The sequence below is a fragment of the Silene latifolia genome, chromosome 9, assembly GCF_048544455.1.
Source record: "Silene latifolia isolate original U9 population chromosome 9, ASM4854445v1, whole genome shotgun sequence".
Taxonomy (NCBI): Eukaryota; Viridiplantae; Streptophyta; class Magnoliopsida; order Caryophyllales; family Caryophyllaceae; genus Silene; species Silene latifolia.
In genome coordinates, this window is record NC_133534.1 from 178,876,290 (window position 1) to 178,899,794 (window position 23,505).

A 23,505-nucleotide genomic window follows, 5' to 3' on the forward strand; every position below is an offset into this window, starting at 1 on the left:
GACGGGGGTAGTTCAATCAATTTGGTGATGCTTGACGTCCTCAAAGCTATGAAGATAGATAAAGAGAAAATCATCAAAAAATCCAGCGTCCTGGTTGGGTTCAGCGGAGAAACAAAGAACACCCTGGGAGAAATTAGCCTGCCAACCTATGTGGAAGGCGTGGCTTCCTATGAAAGATTCGGGGTAATGGATTTCCTATCCTCATTTAACGTAATCCTGGGCAGACCATGGATCCACAACGTCAAAGCAATCCCATCAACATACCATCAATGTGTGAAAATACCAACCGAATGGGGGATAACCACCATCAGGGGAGAACAAAGGACGGCTCAGGAATGCTACACCCAGACTTTGAAACCCTCAAAGTCAGGTAAGTCCCTTGCATAGCAATTAAAGTCACCTGTCAGGAAAGAATATATTGCACAATCACAGATGGAAACAGAGAGGTCATTCTCGGACCCAGCACTTCCCGACAAGAAGGTACTTGTAGGGTCAGATGCACCAGACTCGGTCAGACCCAATCTGGTCAGCTTTCTCAAAACTAAAATGTCTTGTTTTGCTTGGTCACATTTTGATATGACTGGTATAGATGCTGATATTATAACCCATAAGTTAAATATTGACAAATCCTTTAAGCCTGTACAGCAAAAAAGAAGAAAATTTGCTGCAGAGAGGCATGAAATCATCAACCAAGAAGTTGACAAGCTATTGGACATGGGAATGATCAGGGAAGTTACCCCGACTGGCTTGCAAATGTAGTAGTCGTCCAAAAGAAAAATGGCAAATGAAGAGTCTGTGTAGACTACACTGACCTAAACAAGGCCTATCCCAAAGATCCATTTCCCCTGCCACACATCGATGCAATGGTGGATGCCACTGCAGGCCACAAGATGTTAACATTCATGGATGCCTCCAGTGGATTCAACCAAATAAAGATGCACCCTGCAGATCAGGAAAGTACAGCTTTCATCACTGAAAGAGGAATATACTCTTATACTGCTATGCCCTTTGGATTAAAAAATGCAGGAGCAACCTATCAAAGGTTAGTCAACATGATGTTCAAAGATCAAATAGGAGATACCATGGAAGTCTACATAGACGACATGGTAGTCAAGTCAAAAAAGGCAGAAGACCACGTCAAAGACCTGGAAGTAGCCTTCCAAATAATGGAGAAATTCAATATGAAGCTCAATCCACAGAAATGTCATTTTGGAGACTCAGCAGGCAAATTCTTGGGCTATATGGTGACAAAAAGAGGAATAGAAGCCAGCCTTGAACAGATCAAAGCCATCCTGGAGCTAGAACCACCAAAGACAGTCAAAGACATACAAAAGCTGACCGGAAGAATAGCAGCCCTGAACAGGTTCATTTCAAGATCGTCAGAGAGGTGCAAATCATTCTATAATCTGCTAAGGAAAAACAAAGACTTTCAATGGACCCCTGATCATCAGGCTGCCTTTGAAGACCTGAAAACATATCTATCCTCTCCTCCCTTACTGGCAAAACCAGCCAAAGATGAACCCTTGACAAGATATACCGTCGATCCACGGAACACATCGGTGCGATCCTGGTCAAAGAAGCGGACGGACAACAACACCCTGTCTATTACGTAAGTAAAAGTCTACTGGATGCAGAGATTAGGTATGGCCTGCTTGAAAAATACGTTTTAGCTTTAATTATGAGTTGCACAAAATTAAGACCATACTTTGAAAGCCACCCTATAATAGTCAGAACCAATCTTCCTATCAAGTCCGTACTTAGGAAACCGTAATTGTCCTGGACGAATGTGCAAATGGTCGATCAACTAAGCACATACAACATAACATTTGAACCTAGGACAACAATTAAGTCACAAGCACTAGCAGACTTTGTGGCTGATTTTAGTCCAGCCCTAGAACCCGACCTAATAAAAGAAGTAAGTAGACTGACCAACGACCAAACAGACCTAGAATAGACTCTATTTGTCGATAGTGCAGCCAACATGAGGGGCACAAGCTAAGCCTGGGGGTAGTACTAAAATCGCCACAGGGGGATAAGACAGTACAAGCTATAAGCTGTGCATTTGAAGCTACCAACAATGAGGCAGAATATGAAGCCCTAATAGCTGGATTAAAGGTATGTATTGACCTTGGTGTACAAAACCTAAAGGTACGTACTGATTCCCTTCTTATTTCAAACCAAGTAAATGGAGTATATACTGCAAAAGACTCAAAAATGATGCTTTATTTGGAAGTTGTCCAAAATTTAAAATCAAAATTCCGCAATTTTAATATTGACCAAATTCCTAGGGACTTGAATACCCAGGCCGATGCCTTAGCTGGCCTAGGATCCAACTTCGTCCCCTTGACTTTGATAAAATACCCATCGTACACTTATTAGAACCTACAATAAACAAACAAGATGAAAGTTTCCCAATATATATTGCCAATTCATGGACGAAACCTTACTATGATTGGCTACAACAAGGAATCCTTCCCCTGAATAAGCAAGATGCTAGAGCACTCAAAATCAAACCTGCTTCATATACTATTATTAACAACGTGCTTTTTAAGAAATCGCAGGCAGGGCCATACCTCAGATGCCTGGAACCACAAGAAGTCGAATGATATTATCGAAATCCATGGAGGATACTGTGGAAATCATAAAGGCGGAAGGAGCCTGGCAAGAAAGGTACTCAAAACAGGTTATTATTGGCCCACTTTGAGGGCCGATTGCCTGAAATTCAGACTCTAAATGCGAAGCTTGCCGTTTCATGGACCATATATCCATCACCATCCGAGGAACTACATTCCATATCCGAACCCCGGCCATTTATGAAGTGGGGCATGGATATAGTAGGGAAACTACCTCAAGCACCCGACAAAAAGTTTTTATGCTAGAAATGACCGACTACTTCTCCAAATGGATAGAAGCCGATTCATACAGTAAGTCAAAGAAAAGGATGTCATAGCATTCATCAAACACAACATCATATGTAGATATGGCATCCCCTCCGAAATAGTATGCGACAATGGCACGCAATTCGTGGGAAAAAGAACAAAGAAATTTCTCCGTGGTCAATGGAACATCAACCTGGTAACCTCCACGCCAGGATATCCAAAAGCTAGCGGCCAGGCAGAATCCAGTAACAAAGTAATAATCAGCTGCATAAAGAAGAAGCTAGAAAGAAGGAAAGGCAGATGGGCTGAAGAGCTCCCCTTGGTCCTCTGGGCTGATAAAACCACGCATAAAACATCCACAGGCCAAACCCCCTACTCCTTGGTCTATGGATGTGAAGCAGTAATCCCAGCTGAGGTCGGCATTCTATCAGCCAGATGCAGCCTGAATACAATAACGAGCAATATACCTCTAATGGAGGACAACCTGGACTTGACGGAAGAGCTAAGAGATGCGAACAAAGATTAGATTGGCGAAAAGATATCAAAAAAGAGTTGCAAAAAGCTACAACAAGACTCTCAAAGCTAGAGTATTCAGGGTAGGAGACCTTGTTCTCAGAAAAGTTTTTCAAAACACAAAAGAGAAGAATGCTGGCAAATTTGCCCCAACCTGGGAAGGTCCCTACCTGATTGACTCAATAGTCGGCCAGGGAGCTTATAGATTACAAACCCTGGATGGCGAAATGATCCCAAGAGCTTGGAATATTGCACACTTAAAACTATTTCACATATAAAATATATCTCCCAGTCCAGGTATAATCTTCATCTTAACATTTCTTGCCTGACTTGATATGAAACTAAATGTATGATATTTGCCATTATATGAATAAATGCCTTATATAATTTCTTCCATTATGTGCCCAAGTACTTGTCAATATTCTCATATTTCCTTTTACCGAGTAGAATCTTCAGTATTTGTTTTACATACTGCACTTTACTTAAAACAAATTTTAAAGATTGGGGGCCACCCCACTGATACCCAACTTTCAGTTGCAAAAACAGGCCTTGAAATATTGAGCTCAATTTAATATACAAATCTAGAAAACCTTTTCCTGGCTTGTATAACATAGATGGGTCATAAGCCCTCCAGACAGGCAGGGGACATAAGCCCTCCAGACAGGCAATAACCCCACCCATAACACAATGAACTAGCCAGATCCAGCGCAAAAACTGGCCCGATCCAGTCGAATAACTGGCTAGATCCAGTACACATCCAACACTACAAATGTACCTTGTCAAAACACAAAAAGAAACCAACAAAGACCAAATATTTATTCATCCAAAAAAGCCGGCCTTACCACATACCTAATAATTATCCATTCTAGGAACATCCCCCCTGGATGGGCCAAAACATACCTAATAAATATTCATTCCAGGAACACCCCTGGACGGGCCAAAACGAAAAGGAAAAACACGAATCTAAACAGGCTTCGAACCTGTAACCGACTCACAACTATCCACCATTTCCCCGATCACCGATTTCTCCTTGGAAGGAGGAGAATCCACTTCTTCTTCTTGACCCATATTGGCCAAATCGATACTTTGGGTGTCCAGAGTCGTCTCATCCCGATCCGGATCCCAATTAGCCCTGGTCGATTCCGGATCCCTCATAGCATCAACCCGGCCTTTCCCAAAGAAGTACCGAGCAAGATCAAGAAGCCGCGCCTCCACTAGCTCCTTTTTCAAAGACCAAGCTCTTCATTTTTCCTCAGCTGATCCTGCATTGCCTGCTTCTCGGCAGCCAGCTCTTCCTTGGCAGTCTTCAGCTCTTCCCTTGCAGCCTCCAACTCTTGCTTGACAACTTTCTCAGTGTTTTTCGCAGCCACCTCGCAAACCAAAGCAGCCCTGGATGCCTCTCTAGCTGACCCCAGCTGAGATTGAAGTACTACCTCATTACCCCTGGATGTGTGCAGCTCACGGTTAAGTTTATCTAATTTCTCTTCCAAGCCGTAAAATCCTAGCCTGGCATCCCCGAGCCGACAAGCAAAGTGACCAACCCAAATATTCAATCCCTACGAGAAAAACAAAAGAAAGTCAATCAGCCAAACACAAAGCAACACAAAGAACACATAATAATTGAAAAGTCCCTTTGCAACTAACCTCCTTAGCTTGAGAAACAAGGGCAGCAGCCTTTGTCACAAGAGAAGACGAGATAGAAACCACTTTGGTAGAAGACTCATTATCAGATAAAAGCTGGCTGCTCATACCAGCAGAGAAATCATTTATCTACGCCCGGGCAGCATCCATATCGTCAATACGAGCAGACACACTTCTGATTGGCTGAGCCTGAATAGGCTCTTTCTCTCTCCCTTATTCTTCAGGAATAACAGTTTCCCTCCTCCTTTTGGAAGCCTGAACGACCTCTGGTGATACTAGCCAGGCGGTTCCCGGGAGGCCGGACATCGAAACCAAAACATCAAGCGTCTTGTCACTCCCACTAGCTTCCTGGCTCTTGGACTGTTCAGCAATCCTAGCAACCCCAGCTTTCAAGTCTTTGGCATAAAGCTGGCCAACCTAGCAGAAGACCTGAATACTGAATATATAAAGAATATACATAAATATCAGAAGAGAAGTGATAAGAAGACAACAATCGACATGGAGACATATAGAAGACATACAGGAAAGAGCAGTGGAGCTAGGCTTGCCTTTGGGTACTTTAACCACACTCAGCTTAGTCTTCATATACCGGGGCAATAAATCCCTGCCCAGACTAGCAGGCCAAGCCCTCTCTTCCTCAGGAATAGAAAGAAAAGCCTCTATCCTTGAAACAGCCTCCTCGTCAAGAGGGTCGAAGTTCCAATCAGGAGCTACAAATATTACCAAAAATGCACAGGTAAAACTTAAATATCCTAATTTCGTATAATATAAATTGCAAATTAAGAGTACAGGAAACCTACCACTCTCCAAAGGAGGATATCTCAAATAGTCAAAGCCTGACCCCAGACTTTCAGTCCGGATAAACAGGAAAGTCTTTGCCTAGCTTTTATCATCTCCAGAGTCCAGGTTAGTGATTAATGGAGACATTTTCGACTTAATTCTCAAATTGAAACGACCAGTAGAAGGATTCTTCATATGATATACTGCCTTTATATCATTAATGGTAATTACAAGATTATGCTTGGCACATAAATTTTCAATAGAGTGGATAAGTTTCCAAACCATTGGCATGATTTGGAAAGGTGATACTTCCATAGCACGAATAGTATCAATCATTAAAGGAGTAAAAGGTAACTTACAACCTGCCTTGAACGCCCATTCATAAATACAGAACCAACCAGGTGACACCCAATTAGCTCTGACTGGACAAGACTCAGGAATCCAAACCTCAGTCGAATCAGGAATTATTTTTTTCTCCCTTAAAACCCTATCATAGTTCGTTTTAAATAAGTTTTCTTCAGGGAAATAAGGATCCAGAGATTGAAGAGCAAAAAAAATAGAATCTTGATATTTAAAAGCTATAGCACGAGCAGGAGGATCAATTTCAACCACCTCCTCCTCATGGATGTCTTTGGGTTCAGGCTCAGCAGCAGCTTTCTGGGAAGCAGGACGCTTTTTGGCTCCCATATCCTTCGTTGTTTTGTTTATCGTGATGAATTTTATTTAATGAGAAATTATAAGTTAGCAAACTAGAGTTCCTTGGAAATAGGGGAGAATTTTAGAGAAGATTTAGCAAGGAAAGTGAAAGAAATTTGGTGAAAGATAAACTCATCACAAATACCGTATTTATAGAAGAGGAGCAACGGTGCAAAAACCCTAGAAAACGCAAAACTGTCAGCATGACATCATGCAATTAGCCGTTGCAGTGTTTAACGGTCACTAGAAGTCTAAGAGTCCTTGAATAAATGTGATTCTTTTTATTGTTTAGCCCGGTAAATTGACATCTCACCCCTGGCCTGATCCAGCACGGGTAAAATGTCAAGGGGCAATTGTTAGGCCCAAATTAGCCTGGTCTGATTGTAATTTAGCCTGATCCTGTTAGGCTGAATGAGGCAACCGAGGACCGGATAAATCCAACTACTATTTGGCAGACGAAGGGAACCACAAAATAAGCAAACTACTAAATCCTAGAAGAAAAGCCTGATGGTAAGTGCGGAATAGCCTGGCAGGATACTTAAGCAGGCTGGATCAAGTTGAAAAGCAACAAGACGGTTATATAAAGATAAATGCTCACATCCTATTCTCAAGGAAGACCAAGTCTAACTATAAGACTACATCATTACCATGAATCAAGACGTACAAAAGGAGAAAAGCTAAAGATTAGTTAGAGAAGAACGAGTCAACCGGATTAATAGGAAATGTGCCCTATTAATCAGGTAACAGCTCCGACAATTGAGAAGAACGTTGAGATTGAGTACAACGTTAATATTTGTAAAACTATAAATAGCATGATCTAGCATTTGTAAAGCCATTCATTATTCATTAGTTATTTATAATTTATCTCTCACTATTTCCAGAATATTCAATTATATACACGAGTTTGTACTCAGCTTATCAAAATAATACAAGTGATATTCTTTATACTTAGTCCTTCCTTGTTATTTACTCATAATATTATTCCAAACTTATAGAACTAGATACCCTAATTATTCTATAATCAAGCCGGATCCTTTCAGGGAAAATCCTGCTAAAACACAATCCAACCGGAAGACCAATCTAAAATGACATTTACATGCTCTGTTGGAACGTTTGCCTATCGAAGGATGCCCTTCGGTTTATGCAACGCTCTGGGAAAATTCCAACGGTGCATGATGATCGTATTTTCCGACCTTGTTGAAAGAACCCTAGAGGTCTTCATGGACGATTTCACCGTCCATAGAGACTCTTTTGATTCATGCTTGGACCACCTCACCACGGTCCTAACAATATGCATGGACTCTCACTTAGTTTTGAATTCCGAAAAGTATCATTTGATGGTTGAGAGTGGCATAGTGTTGGGACATGTGGTGTCAAAAAGAGGGATTGAAGTGGATAGGGCAAAGGTAGAGGTAATCCAAACCTTACCCTATCCCACTAATACTCGAGATGTGAAGTTGTTTCTAGGCCATGCGGGTTTCTACCATCGATTTATAAAAGATTTTTCGAAGATTGATAACCCCATGTGTAGGTTACTTCACAAGGATGCGGAATTTTTATTTGATGAAGAATGCAAAGTTGCAATTGACACTTTGAAGAACAAGCTAGTTACCGCTCCTATCATTAGAGCCCCTAAATCCTTTTCAAATATTGACGGATGCAAGTGACTATGCTATTGGAGCCGTGCTAGGCCAAAAGAAAGAGGGGTCCTCTTACGTCATACAATATGCCTCTTCATTACTCAGCGATGCTCAAAAGAACTATACCACCACGGAGAAAGAATTCTTGGCGGTGGTGTATGCTCTTAAAAAGTTCCTCTTATATCTCTTGGGTTTCAAAGTGATCATCTATACCGATTACAAAGCCATCAAACAACTTGTGGATAAGAAGGATACAAGGTCAAGGTTAATAAGATGGGTCCTTCTTATAAGTGAGTTTGACATAGAGGTGAGGGGTAAAAAAGGAGTGGCTAATGTGGTTGTCGAACACCTTAGCCGATTGAGCCTTGAAGAAGACCAAGCAAGGAGGATGGGTGTTGTTGATGGGAGCTTACTTCATGAGTCTCTCTATACTTTGAAAGTGGTTGAACCATGGTATGCCAATTTGGTAAATTACATGGTGACCAACAAGTTCCCCTCCACTCTATCTTCTAGTCAAAGGAGCAAGATAAATGCAAACTCCGAATACTATTTATGGGATGATCCTTACCTTTGGAAGTTTTATCAAGATCAAGTAATTAGAAGATATGTGCCCAACAAAGAAGTTCCATCAATACTCCGATTTTGTCATGAGTATGCTTGTGGTAAGCATTTCGGTCCTCAAAGGACGGCTAGGAAGGTGTTGGAATGTGGCTTCTATTGGCCGAGTTTGTTTAGAGATGCACAAGTATTTGTGCAAAGTTGTGATAGATTCCAACAATGTGGTAACCTTTCAAAAAGAAAGGAAATGCCACAACAACCAATGCTATATTATGAGGTATTTGATATTTGGGGGATTGATTTCATGGGTACATTCGCAAACTAAAATGGGTTCCTAGATCAACATATTGTTGTTCGTGGACTATGTATCAAAGTGGGTGGAGGCAATTCCCACTAGGAATGATGATGCAAAACCGTGTCTAGTTTCATGCAAGGACATATCTACTCAAGGTTTGGATACCCAAGAGAAATTATAAGTGACGGGGGCACTCATTTTTGCAACCGAGTCATTCAAGGGTTACTCAAGAAGTACGAAGTGGTTTAGAAGGTCTCTACCGCTTACCATCCTCAATCAAATGGGCAAGCGGAAGTATAAGATAGAGAAATAAATGGCATACTTGAGAAGACCGTGAACCCGGATCGTAAGGATTGGAGCCAAAGGTTGCATGATGCTCTTTGGACATATAGAACCATCTACAAGACTCATATTAGCATGTCACCATATCGCCTCATTTATGGGAAGGCATGCCATCTTCCGGTGGAAATGGAGCACAAGGCATATTGGGCAATTAAAGCATTCAACCAAAACATTGATGTAGCGGGCTTACACCGGAAGTTGCAACTCTAAGAGATTGAAGAAATTCGGTTAGACTCTTATGATAATGCCGCCATATATAAGGAGAAGGCAAGAGTGTGGCATGATCGTATGATAAATCGAAGGGAATTTAAAGAAGGACAAAAATTCCTTGTTTTCCAAAACCGGCTTAAGTTGTTCTCCGGAAAATTGAGATCCCGTTGGTTCGGTCTGTATATTGTGAGAAAGGTCACCTTGGAAGACCCCATTTATCAAGATTGAATTTTAAGAAGCATTATGTCGAGCCATCGACGTTAAATAAATGGCAAATGATTATAAATACTCTATCTCTAGTGTATAATTTACCGCATTTCATAGTTAGAATTTAAATTCATGTCATTTACCGCATTCCAACTTAGTGACATTAAATTGCATCATTTACCTTGAAGTTACTAATGGTTTATTGAGTGTTTAAGGGACGTAAATGACCATCTTGAAATGCGTGTCCAAGTGGAAAAATCAAGAATTGATGAAGAGATGAAAAATGTGTTGACATGACATTATTTGGGTCAAAAAGGAGGAAAACACATAGCTTTGAGCAAAGGATGGGAAGTCAAAGCACGAGATAAAGCAAAAATATCGGACCTTCTCGCAGCATACGACACCCACCGCAGGTTGCGGCGTATATCGCAGCCTACGGTCCCCACCGCAGCCTGCGGTTTCGTCTGAAGTTTCACGAACAAATGACTTAATACCCGATAAACTCCCTTCATCCCTCATTATTTCGAAGACCTTCAAGCACAAAATACGTCCCCAATATTTCGAAAACCCTCACAACTCCACCAAATCCCCACCAATCTTCATCAAACATCAACAAAATCACCAAGTAAACACTCCATAGTCTTTTACCATACTCCTTCAATTTGCAAACAACAACAAAATCACTCAAAACAACCCAAATTCCATATTTTCCACAAATTAATCAAGAACCCTAGAAGTTTAGATTTCTATATTAAAACTTCAAGAGGGTGATTAAAGGGTCCAAGAGGGGTTCATTATATTGAAAACAACAAGCAATTATTTGTGGAATTCGGGGAGGTATGACCACCTAACCAAACTTTAATTGTTCTTACTAGTTGATATTTCGAAAATTAGCTTAATTAAGTAAATTCTTGAGATTACTGTTGGTCTATTGTTGTTAGAATAGTTGTTGTTGGTAAAAAAAATTATGGGTAAGGAAAAAGAGGAATCATCAAACACACACTTGCACACTTGTCTTGAACTAGTGCACACAAGGTGTTTATTGATTTGCCTCAAAGAAAGAAAAAAAAATTTGAGTGGTATTTTAGTTGTTAGTATCAAGTTTTTGAAGGAAATGTAGATCTATATACATACATATTCATATATGTGATTTTATTTAATTTGTCATAAAATTAAATATGGATTTTATGCATGCAAACATTAATTAAAGAGATGGAAAAATCTATATCTCACCATGTGATTTTCGAATTTATGGGCACAAGTGAGTCCTCCTACTCACTTGTTCTTGAGCTTTCCTTTAATGGATGAACATACAAAAATCCCAAAGTAGAGATTCTCCAATTAGTAGCACCCAAGACAATCCCTTAATCCCACAAACTAACATGCACTAGATGTTTATATTGTGGTTTACCTTAAATTTGATTACTAATACTCATATATTACTTTGATAATTTTAGTAATCTTATATGAACAATTTAGATTAAATCTCATCTTTTTGATGAAGATAAAAGAGAGAGAAGAGAGGATACATGAACATTTTGCATGTGTATTGAATGGTAGTGTGTGAGAAAAAGAAAAGAACCAACTCCCATCAATTTAGATGGAGTCTCACGGTTTAGGGAGCCTAAATGGCATCATTTCATTTTCTTTTTCTCTTTTCAAAAATAGTAGGTGTGTAAGATGTGTAAGACTAGTAGTAGGTAGGCATCATTATGTTTATTTTATCAAATAAAATAAAACAACCAAAACCCACTAACACACCCTCCATTTTTCGGTCCATGTACTTAAAATGGACTACCATTTTATTTTGTCAATTTGTCATTTGTCACACAATATGTCACATGTAGTATGATACATGTTATTAATTAATTTAATGCATATTTATCACATAAATATCATTTCATGAATTAATTAAATTTCATACAACAAATTGACTAGTGATACTTGATCACATAAATAAAATGGGTCATATAGTTATAATTCACAACTTCTTGTAATTATAATTAACCATTCATTCTTATCTTTATTGTTTCTCAAACAATAAATAATTTTAGCAACAAAGCATTTTATTACTAAAATAAATCTTATTTAATCCCATTATAATAAGATATCAATATTCTCTCTCACAAATCAAATTGTTCAATTTTAAGGAATTAATTAATCTGTATCGGTATACAACTAATTAACCTTTTCAATTAAGGGAATCGTCCTTTAGGTGTGACCTCAAGGGATCAACTGATCACCACCGTCGCACGACAGTAATGTCAAACTCTAGCCAGCCAATCATTACCGATATGTGTGGACCAGTTGACTATATATGTAATGTATCATCCCTTCCGTATTCTTGAAATGAGATTTAATAATGATATTTAAATCATGTGATCGCACTATTGTTGAGGACACATTTCCCAACAGTTTTGCGGGTGAAAAATGACAAGAACTAGAGAGCCAACAGCAAGGAAGGGTAAGATACATATGGTGGAGGAACCGGAAGAGGTAGATGAAGTGAGTGAGGAGGAGTTGGGGGATATTTTTATGGGGTATGAAAACATGACCCAACAACACAAGAACCAATATGACCGCCTTGTTGCACCAAGAGCCCATCCCCTTGTAACCACTACATTTCTAGATTCCGACACCATGAGGAATCTTGGACTCATGGACCTTGCTCACCAAATGCTAGCAAGAGTTGGTCTTGAGTATTACATTAGTGATGATGGGTAGCATCATACATACCGTTCATTTGCTGATGAGTTCATTTCCACGGTTAGTGAAGAGCTTGTAAGTGGGACCGAAGAGAAAGTGGTTCGTTTCCGTCTTAACAAGAAATGGCACATGGAAACCTATTACACTATAGGAACCATCCTTAAAATCTCAAGACCACCATCGGAAGTCCTAGTTGCCTAGGGGAACTTATAGTACTTATGGGACAAACTCACGGGCCTCCATGCAACCAACAAAGATGACAAATCTCTACACTCACAAACCCAGTGATCCCGATTTTTACCCGGCTCCTTAATTCTTTTTTCACCTCCGTTGGTGATCCCACAAAAGTGAACAAGACCATAAGGCAACGGATTTCTACAATGCTTCCGGAAGGGGTAGGGTGCCCGGATTGGGCAAAATTGTTCATTGACTCGTGTATTAGCCATTGCACCAAGGGAGGTGGTGGAAACATAAACCAAGGGGGCTTGGTTTCATTCTTAATTGATCACTATCACAAAGGAATTGATGAGAACCAAGATGTCAACAAGACCAAAGGTCTCACCATTTATAATGTCGAGGCCTTACAAAAGTGTAAAATGTTCGACCTCCTAGGTGAAAACTCTTTGAGAAGGGTATGGTTAGGATCACATGAGCAAGGGTACATACTACTCCCGAGGCCGCCTCACTCTCCTCTACCAAGTGGGTTCATGGTCCGTGACTTCTTTTGCCATCATGACCCAGAGGTGGCAAACATAGTGACATAAAGACAAGGGCGGCAAAGGCAAGGCCAAGGAAGTGGAGGTAATATGCAAAGAAGAGAACCGAGATGGAATGAGAGAAATGAAGAAACTAGAGGAGTTCTCCAACTTGAGGGTAGTGCATTCATCCCTCCAGACACCACTTCCACCACCCAATAAGACACTCCTATGTATGAAGCGGGAGGAAGTTTAAACACTCTGGTAGCCCTTTGAAAACAACAAATGTTTGATTACTATAATGGAACTCGGGGGACTTTGGCAACTATAAGTGGAAGAGTGGAGGAATCTTAAAATTGGCAACAACAACAACAACAAGGGCCAAGGTTGGAGAACTTTGATCAATGGCGGAGTGTGGTTGATGATGGGAAAAGACTAAGGGCGAAGGCCGAGATGGCTAAAACGGAGATGTTGAGGGAGATGGCTAAGAGGCAAGATGCCACCCGTGCTTGGCAAAAACTACAAGACCAACAATGGGCATCAAATCAAGCCTTAAGGAAAAAAAACAAAATGAGTGAAGAGGGAAACTAAATCACCAATTTGCGGTCTACAATGAGCGCCACCATGAATATGTCAACGACTCTTATTAAGATATGCGGGCTTATGAGGACTCTCTTGGCTTAATCCGTGGTCTTTTCGGCATGAATCTCCAAAACAATCCTACTATCCAATCCAACATCACCCAATAGCAAGTGGACTAAAGTTATGCAAAAGCGGTGAGTGAAAGAGAAAGAAGAGAAAGAAGGAGGGATAAAGGTACCTATGAACATGGGGGTGCCTCGGGCTCCCAATTTGATTGATGATGATGTTGTAGCCTCCTCCACATTGGGGACAATGTGACAAGTGTGGAGGAGGAAATCTATCTTGTAATATATGTACATTCTTGCTTTTTGATGCATACTTTGAAAGAAAAAAAAAAGAGAAAAATAAAATGAGAAATGAAAATCTCGGCTAGGTGAAAACCCACAAGGGTGGGCGCCTAGACAAAATTGGGAAAGGTGACCTAGGACGGAATGAAAACCCGAAAGGGCGTTCCGGGCAAAATGAAGAATCGAGTTGCGAGCCACCAATGAGAGGTAAGGAAAAAGGTAAGGTGAAAACCCGAAAACGCACCTTGGGCCAAATGAGGGATTTTCACAAAAAAAAATGGAAAAAAAAACAATAAAAAAATAAGATTGAGAAATACCAAAAAGATGGAGGGATAGGAAAAGGAGTGATAAGGAGGATCTTAGAAGGAGGTTAGGTTTAGGATTTAATTTCTTTTGAATCCCAAAAACTTGTCCCAAATTGGTGGAGTTTTGCTTTGGCTACTTGTGTTGTCGATTCTTGAAGGAGTTTGGCCAACCAAGTAGCATAATTTACATAGCATGGAGTGATAAGGGGGTGTTATAAGTGGTAGATGTGATGATATAAGAGGATGTTTAGGCCACTTTGCTATCACCTTGGGATAAGGTGAGAGTGGTCATCTCTTGTTAGGTGATATAAGGAGGGTGGATTGTGGGGTGACGAATCGGAGTAGGTAGTGTGTATGTCTTTGTAATGAGGGAGATATAAGGAGGGGGTGTAAGAGAAGAGAATGTGTCAAATTTGAGTCTAGATTTTCATTTAATCAGTGGATGTTTAAGAGGGATATATAAGAAGGTTGTAGTGAGGGAAGAGTGGTCATTTACACATACATACACTCACTTATGGACTTACGCAATTGCTTATTTTTAGTTTTGCTCGGAATGAGGAAAAGTCTAAGTGTAGGGGTATTTGATAGTGTCAAATAGTGTCGGGTCAATTAGGTGTTATTAGCTAAAGAAAGTAGCTAAAGTTAGTAGTTTAATAAGAGATTGAGGAAGTTTCGGGTTATGTATGGAGGTTGCAATTCCTAATGATTTAAACCTCGGTTTTGTAACTCCTTTTGATGCTTGTAATAGCCAGTTATAACTAATAGTGTACATGGCTTAGAGGTCAACTCAAAGTTAACAGAAGTCAACGACGGCCGGTCAACAAAGTCAATGTTGGGTCAAGCTTTCAACATCTCAACCCAAGCTAAAAGGAATGAGGACGATAAGTCATATGAAGCTCCTAAGTCACGGAGTCAAGACGGGAGGAAAACAAAGTGAAGACAAGTTTAGAAGAACAAATATCAGACCTCCACCGCAGCTTGCAGTTCCTCTAGATGTCGCGTAATTCAAGTTTCGTCTTTTGCGTAAATCAAGGCCCAAATCCTGTGTTTAACCTAGAAAGGGGTGCAACCATATAAATACCCATCACTTTTAAGATCTAGAAATAATCTTGATTTGGGACTAATCTTGTAATAATTAAAACTTAATCTTTCCTTAATTTATGTCAATCTTTCTTCAATTAGTGGGTTGTTATCAAATTATGAAAGGCTACGCTTCCTTTATTGGTGTAATTCATCCTACTTGCCATTTCTAAGCAATTGTATGAACCTATAATCCTTTCCTTTCTTAATTAATGTACTTCCTTTGTGCTTAACGTTTATGTTGGATTAATGTGTAAGAATTGGTCACTCTTACATGTGGATGTCTAACTAGTGCATAGTCTAAGTTGGTTGATTAAATCTTGCTTGGAATTAGTAGAAGCATCCTCCTTTGTTGTATATTTGACTTAAATTAAAGTTTGTAACTTTAGGAGAAGGATTTACATGTGTGTCTTTGTTAGGTTGCTTTTATCTAATTAAAGACATATTCTATCATTGTTCAATTGAAATTGTTGTTATTGCTCTAGTTTGCTTGTCATGCATGTGTATATTATATGCATGTATTCTTCTTAGAAGGACCTCTCACATGGTTTAAGTTGTTTGGTTATAATCTTTTGAACAATTGTCTTAGATAATTAGAATGGGAAGGAAAAAAGGGGATTATTAGCTTAAGATTTGGTAAAAGGGTTGGATTGCACCAAGTTTTCTCTCATTATTGTCATTCCTTTGCATAGCAAGTGGTAGGTACAAAACTAGGTGTCGTAAAATACTAGAATTAAGCTACCAAATTAACACTTTATAAGCCAAACTATACTCTAGACTACTCTAAATGATAAAGTAATATAGTGCAAGTAAGGGTCGGTCCCAAGAGAAGGTCTTTTAAGCTAAATACTTGAATTGTAAACTATTGACTACTAAAGACAAGATTATAAACAAACAATGGTTATTCACAATGGCAAACAATAGAGAGACATGAAAAGGGGGGTTTTTGAGTTGATTGGTGACATGAAACAAAGTAAAATTTGCAATCTTAGTCTAACAAGCAATATAACAAACACTTGGTGAGTAAGATGATTCAATAATTAAGAGAACTTGGTGCAATTCTTCCTTTGTAACCAACAATGGTAAAGTTTAACTCTTTAACAACTCTCCTCTTAATTTCTACCCAATACTTTCAAGTCAAGATGATAACATACACAAATTAAACCATCTATGTATATTCTTCAAGTTTAACCAACAATTCATTAAACCATGAGTGCAAGTTAAGCATGAGCATTAAAGATATGCCAAGACAAGAAGCTAGGATCAATTCTCACAAGATTAAACCATACAAATGAGAAAAGACATGAAATTTCCTACTTATTGCATGAATCCTTTAAACCAAATCAACATACAACAAGCTTGCTCCAAACAATCCTAGATAGATTAAACCATTTCTCTAGAATTTGCAATAGTTGAACAAATAAGAAGCATGGATGGCCAACCCAAACATAAACTCATTCAACATGAAGATTAAGCATAAGGAAAGATCATTAGATAAATAAGAGGAGATTAAAAGAGTCTTACAATACCAAAGTTGGAGACTTTGGATGAATTACACCAAGAAGGGAAGGATTTAGCCTTCCATAGTCTTCAAAACCCAAAAAAATAAGGAAAGATTACAACTTTGAATGGAAATAGTCTCTAAATTATTACAAGATTAGAACCCTAAAAATGAGATTAGATGAGATGAAAGGATGGTAGGTGAATGTCCCTTGAGGTCTTCCAATCTTGTGTACATATATGGCTTCACGGAAACCTAAAAAGATCCTCACTTAAGAAGCCCAAATGCGGAATAGAAAGCCCGTAAAACAGAGCTGCGCAGGATGCGTAGGCTGCGCCAAATTAACTCTTGCCTGCGCAATCGGGCGCAGCTGCGCACCTTGTTTGCGCAGCCTGCGCCTAAGCTCGCATTTGGAATTGCAGCGCGTATTTGCGCAGGCTGCGCACAAAATTGCGCAGGCTGCGCGTGCTGCGCTTCAGACTGACAGCAGCATCTTGCGAAGGCCATATCTCCCTCGTTTTTTGGACAAACGAGGCGCGTGACCTACCGTTGGAAAGCTAAGATCACAAGCTTTCACCTCCAATTGGCCTTGCATCGATACGAGGTCTAGAACTCGAGATATACTCGTTTGAAGTTGACCCTTGTGAAACCGAGTTTTCAATTCTTCATTTTGGCTCTTGTTTGTGCATGTCAAGGCTTCAATTCTTCCTTTTGCTTGCTTCTCTTGATTTTGCACTTATTCCCTTGGCTTTCCTTTTGCTTTCCTTCTTTGCCTTGGTAAGTTATAAGCTAAGACTCTAAAATTACAACCAAAAGTGCAAACCGGTATATTACAACAAGTCCAACTAAAACCCGGTATCAAGCATGTTTATTGTGATAACATTAACCTATTGACTCGTCACAATTTGACACTATTAGCAAGTGTTTATTAATTGTTAGATTGTCTCTTAAGTCAAGGTCACAACTTTCTTATTAATTATGTTACTCTCCTTCAACTCAAACTTCGCTTGTTTATGTTAGATTGTCTCTTAAGTCAAGTGTTTGTTAGATTGTCTCTTATGTCAATTGTCATTGTTTATAATCATTGTGTGTTCAGAAGTTTAATTAGTGAGTCTTAGACATTCATTATAGTCTTAATTAGTTTGATTAATAGTTTAAAAATCGGTTTTTTAATTTATAAGTCTTTCCTTTGGGTTCGACCCTTGCTTTCACTTTAGTACTTTCTTAATTGGAATAGTTTAAAGTCAAGTTAGGTTATAAACTATTAATCCCCCTTACTACTAAGAGAATAAAAATTCTCTTAGTTTTCCCTCCAAAAAGCATCTAGCTAAATAAGGTAATAAGTAAAATTTTCTTTCATTACATTATTATATTTTCAATGAATATATTCTTATAAATAAACTCTAATTTTTTTAAATAATTTCATAATTATGATTTTTTTTTCATTAAAATAAAATAAAATTGATATTAAATTATAAACTATAAGTTGCTAAATTTTTCAGTAGTGCAATAATTATTACTGTAGAGAATATATATAACTTGACACATTCTTACTATTAGCTTCGTGACAAAAAAAAAACAAATGCATTAAAAAAAATCACAACTTAAATAAATTGTTTTATTAATTTTCAATTTTCAATTTTTTTGTTTCATATCAAAATACAATGGAGTGAACTGATAAATATTAATGAGGTGCAAATTTAAAAAGTATAAATCCTCTCATATACTAAGAGAAAACTTCTCTAAAGTTTCCCTCCAAAGTGCTCAAGCTTATATATCAAAACAAATTAGATTTTCATTTATTAAACTAATTTTCCATTTAAAATATAACTTGACACATGCTTACTGTTAGCTTCGTGACAAAAAACAAATGCACTAAAAAAAATCACAACTTGAATAACTTTTTTTATTAGTTTTTCATTTTCAATTTTTTTTGTTTCATATAAAAATACAATGGAGTGAACTAATAAATATTAATGAGGTGCAAATTTAAAAAGTATAAATCCTCCCCTATACTAAGAGAAAACTTCTCTAAAGTTTCCCCTCCAAAGTGCTCAAGCGCTTATATGGAAACAAATTAGATTTTCATTTATTAAACTAATTTTCCATTTAAAATAATCTATCCATATAAATTGTATCTCCTATTATTAACTTCGTGACGAAAAAAGAATTTATTAAAATAATTTGAGTTAGTTAAAATATTTTCATAAAACACACAATTCGTGGAATTATTCAATTCTTTTGGTTAATTTTAATATTAATTATTTTTTTATAAAAATTCGTGAGATATAAATCTAAAATCTATAATTAATACAGTAAAAATTAAAAGGCCTATATTTACCGCGCATTTGCGCGGGATCTACACTAGTTTGATAGAGTAATTAGTTAAATTACGACACCCAGTTATTTTCCTATCAACGATCAACAACAAAAAGGTCAACAAATACAAATAAAAGCGTACGGAACACTAACTTATTGAAATACCTTCTCCCAAGTTTTAGTGTTTTGGCAGCCTCCTGACCCCGGCGTAAAACTAATCACCGATCACCTAGAGAAGATAAGGGAGGTAGGGAGCGATGAGGACGAAGTCGACAAGATACGGGTCGATATTAGATGAGTTCAGGGCTATAAGGATTAAATGGCTGGAGTTGCCGGTAAGCTAAGGTTTTCTCAACGATTTAAGAACTCGCCTTTCTCATTGTAGGATGGCCATACCTGACCGTTTGCAAAACTTTATTTTAAATGTATGTGCGTCTGCATAAAGGAAGAGAACTATTTTGTTTTTTTTTTTTTTTTTTTACAATGTAAAGGAAGGGAATTGAAGTAGTGAAATTGTGAGTAAATCGCGACACGTTTCTTTAATCGCAACAATCTTACTTGATGTTTTGCTGCCCAGAATCCAAATATGATTTTGCTGGAGGTTCTTTCACGTATATCTTCTCACCACTCGTTAGTCGTTACTCCATCACATCACATCTGTGACCACCGCCAACCACCACATATGCATAAACGGACCATAGTAAACCTTGGTACAATTCACATGTTTTTGGATGATGGAATTATTTAGGCAAAAAACTTGGTACATCCCATATTCATTGATGGGACCGTTAAAAAATGTTTAAGGATACACAATGGGTATTGATTTTCGCAATACACATTTAATTATTTTCCTCCCCTCATTTTCCCTCCTCTTTAAAAGTCCCTTCCCTATCTCAAAATCCTCTCCTCTCATTTCCCCTCCCATCTGTGTGTCAAGTGTCAACCCACACAATTCGGTCAACCAGCCCACTAAGATCATCTATGTGGAAAATGTTAAGACTAGGAAATCAGAATACCAAATGAAATTTGGAAAAATATGATATTATTGAAGTGAAATTATCTCGACCATGGCACCAAGTGAACCTATCCGTTTATGATGCTAACACATGAGGAAGGATGTTTACATTGCTTATACCGCACATTTGACATGAACTTTGAACTACTTGAAACGTTGAGATAATGTTGTTGTACTCAAACTGAGAATACTACACAGACCCATAATACTTTCTAGCCAAGTAAGAGTGGCATCACCCAACTGGCATCCAAGGAGCTGCTAATGTGAAGAAATCGGGGTAATGCAAAAATAATTGCTAAAATGAAGATGTCATTCTCAATAGAAACAAAAATCATCATAACGCTATATCAACAAATCTAGCATAACCGATAAATTTTCACAAACAGTTGCGTATTTCATAACGCAATCTAGTTCAAAAACCTTCATCTATTGTTAAAAAGCAGCATCCTAACAATCATTTTAATATGGAAAAAAACAGAGGAAAATTCAAATATACACGAAAAGAAGTTCTCAACAAAAAGTATATTAAGTTTAGTACACTGAAAATCCAATTTAAGTAGCACGTATGCTACGTACCTTCTCTTTTGATCGATAAGGGTAATGGTGGTGTCATTGGTTTCGTCATATCTTCTCTTTCGGTTGTACTTAACTTGGATTCAGAAGGAATCACCTGAGAAGAATCTGCTAGCAGATGATTGTTGTTTACATCTTCATCATAAGGTAACTGTGCTCTCTCTAGCTCAACACCTCCATTGGTGTCTTTCTTATATAACTTGTCCTCGACAATATCATAGAAATTTGCAGTTCTAACTTCCTGAGCAAGCGAGCACCAACAACAACAAAACCACAATGCACAATCTGATATTGCTGGTTTGCCACAACATGATGTATAACCTGGCAATTTAAACCTCTTTCTCATTCTTATTCTCCAGTAGCCACCATACAGTAACCCTAAGGCACAGAGGACTAACCCAGTGAACCCTAATGCCTGGCGGGTAGTATCGTCATTAATATTCAAGGCAGCCAAATTGAAAATCCAAAACGGAGCTGTGCAAAATAAGATAAATGTTGCCATGTGAACATACTTGTTCCCAAATCCTAGTCTTTCCATATTCCATCCAAAAACACAGCAGCTACAGAAAATTGAGAGATAGGTTAAAGAAATGTCGTCCCAAAAGTCAAAAATCCCACCTCTCCATACTGGTCTAGTCTCGACAATCTTTCCATCTTGTCTCACCATAAATGATCGTCTCCTCTCGAAAGAATTTTTCCTAAGTTCACTTGATCCCTGAATGGTTGCAGTCATAGGAGTTTGAGATTCCTCATCAACAGGGAAATCATACTCTTTTCCTAAGGGACTAACAATAGTGTAAACTCCAGCTATAGCTGGTGCCGCTATAGCTACTGAGATGGTTATTGCGACACCAATTGCAGGCCTCTCTGATCGCTTGTACCCCAAATTAAGACCACAAAGAGCATACTGAGCAAAACAATTTAGATTAAGTAGTAAAATAACGACCAGTATATGTGCCCATTCATGTGGCTTGTAAGTACCATTCTTGCAGTAGATGGTTCTTAGCTTGGTAATATCGTCAGGCTTCCACCTTAAAAGAAGCACCAAATGGTAGATTCTTTGAGGGTGTTGGTATAAGCACATAAGGGTGAAAAGGGCATTTAGAATTTGGTTATTGACCTCAAACCAGGCATTTCTCTGAGATTTCTTTGGTATAGCCGCATTTAACATCCCGGTCATAACAAGAAACAAAATAGCCCCCGAAACAGCAACACCAAGAATCCAGATGAAAAGAGCCCAATTCATGGGGTTCTTAAACCAGTCCTTGGCAGCAATTCTGAGAGAATCCCAACTAATTTTGTGAGCCAAGACACTTAAACGATCCCGTAAGCTATGACTACTAGGGCAGGGAACGAGACGAGACGCGTCATCTCTTCCTCCAGCATACTCCCAAAATTTAACATGTGGGGCACTCCCAAGCTTACGCAAACTGGAACTACTTAAGAGGGAATACTTCCTATTTGTTTCGAGACTGTGAGTTAGGCTCTCTTGTGGAGGTGTTGAGCTATGAAGAGGACTAGCTGTTTTAGATTTGGGTGCTTTCACTTGTTCAATTTCATCTTTTACAATCAAAACCTCACCATCAACCATTTTTAGACCAAATTTGTTGTGAATTATGTACTACGTTGTCCACATATCACAGATTCTTGATCACCAATGATAAAAGTGATCAAATACAAATACCTGGGCTTGTAGTTAAAGAGTCTTCAGGTTAAATCATCAACTGAAAACAGCACAAATTAATTGAATCAGTAAGAATCAAACAGAACATATATATAAACTCCGTAATACAGAAAATGAATACGGGGATATTTTAATAAAGTTAAACAAATAACTGGGACGAACACCTAAAATACGAAGAAATTTGAGGAGCAAAGTTGCAGCATACCAGTTGAAATTCTAGAAGTAAAATTCAATTTAGGGGTGGCTCAACAACCTATTTTCATTCTTCCTTTTTTGGTCAAAATGTTGCTGATGAAAAAAAGAAAAAAGAAAATGAAAAGAGGGAATAAAGGTAGCATTTGAAAATTTGACCATAATGTAGTTAAAATTAAAAAGAGTACAAAAATGTAAGAGTTGTGGTATGAATTAAATGTAATGAAAAGGTGGTCTTCACACAGGTCACAAGGAGAAATATCTAGCTGCTGGCCTGCTGCACTGCTGGAATGTTCAAAGAATACAGAATTATTAGAGCATATGCAGGGGTGAGGCTCCCATATTTTCTCGTTTCATTTCTTATTCATCAACCTTATTTTTTACTAATTTTTTCATTTATCCTCCCTATTTCATAATTACATCTATGCAACAATGGGGTTTCCCAATTCACACACAAAAATTTGGGAATTTCCCCAAAAGTAACACAAATTTGCCTTACTCTTTTTTTGAGACCTCCCCTAAAAACAGTGGAGCCCCAAATATTGGGGAGCTTTGGTGCAACAATGAGGAGCCCCATATGAGAAAAGAGGGTGTATATGAGGAGCTCGATTTCCACCTTTGCGGATGCTCTTAGTGATTACTGTGTGAGACTCTTTTACTGTGAAAAATCCAAAGTTCTGTGAGGGTTGTCCCACGATAAAAGAGGAGAAGAATTATCACTTTATAAGGTAAGGAGCTACTCTCT

At 38.4% G+C, this 23,505-nt stretch overlaps 1 protein-coding gene and 1 long non-coding RNA gene across 2 annotated transcripts; both read right to left on the bottom strand.

The window, feature by feature from the left end:
* Positions 1-16,946: 16,946 nt before the first annotated feature.
* On the bottom strand, positions 16,947-20,097 carry LOC141600249 (uncharacterized). The gene is made up of 2 exons (XR_012524271.1): positions 19,462-20,097; positions 16,947-17,774 (listed from the first exon to the last, which is right to left on the bottom strand). It is a non-coding gene; the product is annotated as an uncharacterized LOC141600249 (long non-coding RNA).
* A 561-nt stretch (positions 20,098-20,658) lies between these two features.
* On the bottom strand, positions 20,659-23,042 carry LOC141600248 (uncharacterized). The gene is made up of 2 exons (XM_074420436.1): positions 22,774-23,042; positions 20,659-22,608 (listed from the first exon to the last, which is right to left on the bottom strand). The coding sequence occupies exon 2, from the start codon at positions 22,473-22,475 to the stop codon at positions 20,880-20,882; it is 1,596 nt and encodes a 531-aa protein (XP_074276537.1). The 5' UTR covers positions 22,476-22,608; positions 22,774-23,042; the 3' UTR covers positions 20,659-20,879.
* Between the last annotated feature and the right edge of the window lie 463 nt (positions 23,043-23,505).